General features: G+C 41.6%; 1 protein-coding gene across 1 annotated transcript; it reads left to right on the top strand.

Moving 5' to 3' along the window:
- The first annotated feature begins 2,556 nt into the window (after positions 1–2,556).
- On the top strand, positions 2,557–3,664 carry LOC111269594 (uncharacterized). Its single transcript, XM_086972152.1, has 2 exons — positions 2,557–3,155; positions 3,566–3,664. Exons 1-2 carry the CDS (start codon positions 2,840–2,842, stop codon positions 3,616–3,618), a joined length of 369 nt encoding a protein of 122 aa, XP_086828278.1. The 5' UTR covers positions 2,557–2,839; the 3' UTR covers positions 3,619–3,664.
- Positions 3,665–3,967: the final 303 nt, after the last annotated feature.

Here is a 3,967-nt window from a genome sequence, read left to right as displayed (position 1 = left end):
TATAACTGCAATCACAAAGCTTGGCGATTCGGTCTCAGTTTTCTAATAAAACTTTTAGGTTCCCAGACTGCGAGAGAAAGGGGGGTCCACTTCTCTAAGGCCCGCCATTGACAAACATTGGCTAACGTGTCGTTTCTGGATAGCTTACAGTGGTCCTACGCCGCCTCGTACCTTAAACAACGTCAATGCGTCCCGTCTGCAACGCAAAGCCTACTAATAATGGTTGGCTGCAACAGTAATGGCAAAGCTGATGATGACGACGACCCGGTCGAACCTCCATGACGCTGTGTAGGTCCTAGTCGACTCGAAAGACGTTAAACGCCATACAAGAGCCAAATTGCTATGGTTTAGGTAATGTACAGCAGTGATGAGAACTGGCCTATTACCAATCGTTTGTTTGCGATAGTCGTAACTTCAACAGCGGCTAGTAGAAGTTGATCCTGTATGTCGTCTTTTCTGTCGCCAGATTGGATTTAGCTAGAATCACTGCCTCACATGCACGCCTTGACTACGCTGAATTAGTATTCGCTAGCTGGTGTAATCAAGGCGCGAGCTCCGTACTGCCATTAAGAATATATTTAAAAGTGGGGTGGGTGATTTTATACTAAAGGCCGATTTCAACGACTGTCTAAGAAGACAAGAAGCAAATAACCTATTGTGTTTAGCACAAAAGAAAACATTGTGATACACGGATGATGACAAGGTTATCATCCTTGTCAGTTCAAATTGCAGCCATTGCTCCCAGTAACTGGCACCGAAGCTGAACCGATTTCAGTTCATCTGACAGAATATCTACAACCGATGGTGGCGCCGATGCTATGGAGCTCCAAAGCGTTGCGTTATCCCGATAGATGGGGTGTTTAAAGTTGTTCCGAGTTTTTCTCCGCTATTAAGTGGCAGTTCAGTGGTAGACGTAATGGTTGACTGCAACAAACTCGTCTAGCCTTGTTTATCTAATATACTATTGTACCGGCTGGATGTGTTATGTCAGTATCGGATAGGATGGGGTCGTTATTGTGTTACGATAAGTAACAGTAAGGCCGTATAGATTCGATATCGGCGTAGAATTTGATTGGTGGCATTAAAAACATAAAAAATAGCCTATAGGGACACTCTTTTAGGTAAACATTAACTAAAACCAAAACGGAGTGGAAAGAAATAATCGAAAGTTAAATATAAATAAAACATCCAACGTAAATGGTTTTTGTTATCGTCTTTGTATTGGGAGATCTATTCACTGTTGGACTTTTTATTCGGCATCTGTTGATCCGCCAAGCAGACACGATCTAACATTTCCTTTAAAATTATATGGCTTAAGCTTTACGTCAGCTATTGCGTCAGTACAGCAGCGCGTTATATGGCTGGCTCCCCTCGAATGCGTATTACAACTTAAAATACCTACTGTTCTATGGTTTGCAGAAAGACGTATATATAACTTGACGATCTTCAGCAGGGGTCGCCACGGTCGTCGCTTCCCTGTATAGTATAGCAATTGGGTTTGCAATCAATCTAAAAGTTAATCAAAACCATGCCATCTTGTGGAGAAGAAAAGAATCGAGCGAGTGGAGTAGTGGGCAAAATAAATTTGTGAGTCGGAGGCTATGTCGGTGTCCACTATACTCAGATTATTAAAAACCTGTAGAAAAGAATGGCCACCGAGAAATAGTCTCCGAACATCAGACTGTTGAATCAATGGTGAGAATGTGAGATAGCTCGATTGACGCTCGAATCGCCGTTTCGATCAATCAGTAAATAGATGATTACTCATTACGAAGTATATCAGATTTAAATTTAGATCTGTCTTTGGCGGGATAGAGGTATGGTTCAACCTAAGACCAATGACTTTCATAATAAATTCAAATTTTTTCAGATGAAAATGTCTCCATAATTATGATTATTACTATTATTATTCGTGGCCGGCGACTAAATTTTTAGTGGGAGAGTAATAACATATAGGGCAATGGCGATAAATGAACTCTGCACAATCTGATGTCCACAGAGTCTTAGCACACCTTAGCAATGTCCCGCCTGACGTTTTTCGATGCTGTTATATTACAGAAAATTGATTCCAAAGACCTGTTATTTGTAAGAATTTGGAAACCTTACCTTCGATTTTACAGTTTGTCAGTACAAAGACGATGCTGGGCCCCTATACTTATACAGTATATTTGGCGAATTTGCTTACTTTAGCTTTTGATTATTTTCTGTATGTGTTACCTTGGTTTCAGTTAGCCACGTGCACTGCTATCTCCTCATTTGATAACTGTATGGGGTGACTATCCGGTCTGACTAACAGAGCGGGTATAGCTCGATGGGTCTGTAGCAACTGAACACAAAGTCGCTAGAAAATGAGGCAATTTTGTTTCATAAAATTACGCAGCCGACATTTTCAGACGCTAAGATCCCGTCAGATTTTCTAAATACTCTTTCGTGAAATTTTTTTTTTTTTTTTCGAAAATCTTTTTGCACGAAAAATATTTTCGAAGTCAATCACCGTATTAAGAACTTGATTATCTAACTCTCATTGATGTATTCACTATCAGCATATCCTAATGTATTATTGTTATTATTCATCCTCAATACAAGCACGGCAGGTCATTTGTTTGTTGTTTTTACATAAATTGAGAGTATGATAAAAATTAGTGGAAAGCCGCCCACCCCATTTTAAAATATATTCTCAGCAGCAGTACTAAGCTCGTACGTTATACAAGCCAGATAACAAAATTAATTCGGCATTGTTGTAATATTTACAAATTTACCACCTGACGTGCAGGTATAATTATATTTGCGAAATCAAACGCTTCCAAAGTTCCCGCCTGTTGCTATCGGCGCTGTGGAAATGAACGTAGCCAATGAAAGATTGGCTATAGGCCAGTTTTCACCTCTGCTCTACCTTGCGTTGACCGCGGCGATCTGGCTCTTCTATGGCGCCTTTCTGCTGGTGACTCGAAGTCGGATAGATTTTCGGGGTAGTGGTGGGTCTACACGACGTCATGGAAGATTGATAGGATCATCATCATCGTCATTATTGTCACGGCCATTACTCGTATGCTTAACGTTGCAGACAGCTCTGCTTGGAGGCTTCGCGATGTCAAGGCTACAAGGCAGCGCAGGACCGCAGGAAGCCGACAGTGAACCGAATGGCATCGTTAGAGGTGGGTTTTGCCTCCTAGTTATTTGGCCTAAAGGCTTTTGTTTAAAATCTAAATGGACTCGAGAGCCTTACGAACCCTCTTTGGCCAAAAAAAATATCTGGACAATACATGCCTTGATAGTCTGCGAAGATTTTGTCCGGCATCAATCAAACACACAAGAAATAGAAAGAGCTAGTAAAGCGCAACTAGAAGAGATCTGGCCACATCGGGGTAGGAATAAGCCTTTTTTTGATTTTCTTAAGGAAAAGTGGAAGAAACACGGTCGGCGATGCTTTGCCCTTAACCCGAAAATTAACATGATGCAGGCATACTTTGATATGACGCTCGCACTGTACCGTCGATTTGAATTGTATAATACCTTAAAGCAGGCCGGTATAGAGCCATCAAATACACGTTCGTACACATTACAGGAGTTCAACGATGCTTTGCCCAACCACGGCAGATTCGAGATGAAATGCTTTAATCCGCGGCACTCGCGGGCGTCGGTACTATACGAAATTCAAATTTGCCTCGACAGGGATTATAAACCAATAGACTGCCTATTCAAACGCGGCGCGTCAAATGAATGTAGGGAAAAAATATTTTATATAGGGAGCATGAACTTTAAGCACAAGAACTACCTTCTATGACCCTACCAAGAGCGGCCTGCCACGCAGTAGATCGAAGCGGGAAAGTGGAATCTGACAGACCACATAAATGCCGAGAGCAAACATTGATGACATAAGGTTCGAATGCTCGCGAGCTGTTCATCCTACCTATAGTCATAGGCTAAAACGAAGCACGTTGATTGTGGCTAATACGTGATTTTACAC

This window comes from Varroa jacobsoni, unplaced genomic scaffold (genome assembly GCF_002532875.2).
Source record: "Varroa jacobsoni isolate VJ856 unplaced genomic scaffold, vjacob_1.0 scaffold_1398, whole genome shotgun sequence".
In the NCBI taxonomy this organism is placed as follows: Eukaryota; Metazoa; Arthropoda; class Arachnida; order Mesostigmata; family Varroidae; genus Varroa; species Varroa jacobsoni.
Note: the sequence above shows the minus strand (reverse complement) of the source record. Positions and strands in the feature narration are given on the sequence as shown.

Bases quoted from the DNA above. Each gene is read 5' to 3' on its own strand.
- LOC111269594 (XM_086972152.1), top strand. From the start codon at position 2,840: ATGAACGTAGCCAATGAAAGATTGGCTATAGGCCAGTTTTCACCTCTG. The intron at 3,156-3,565 runs GTGGGTTTTGCC...TACACATTACAG, and splicing joins ACCGAATGGCATCGTTAGAG to GAGTTCAACGATGCTTTGCC.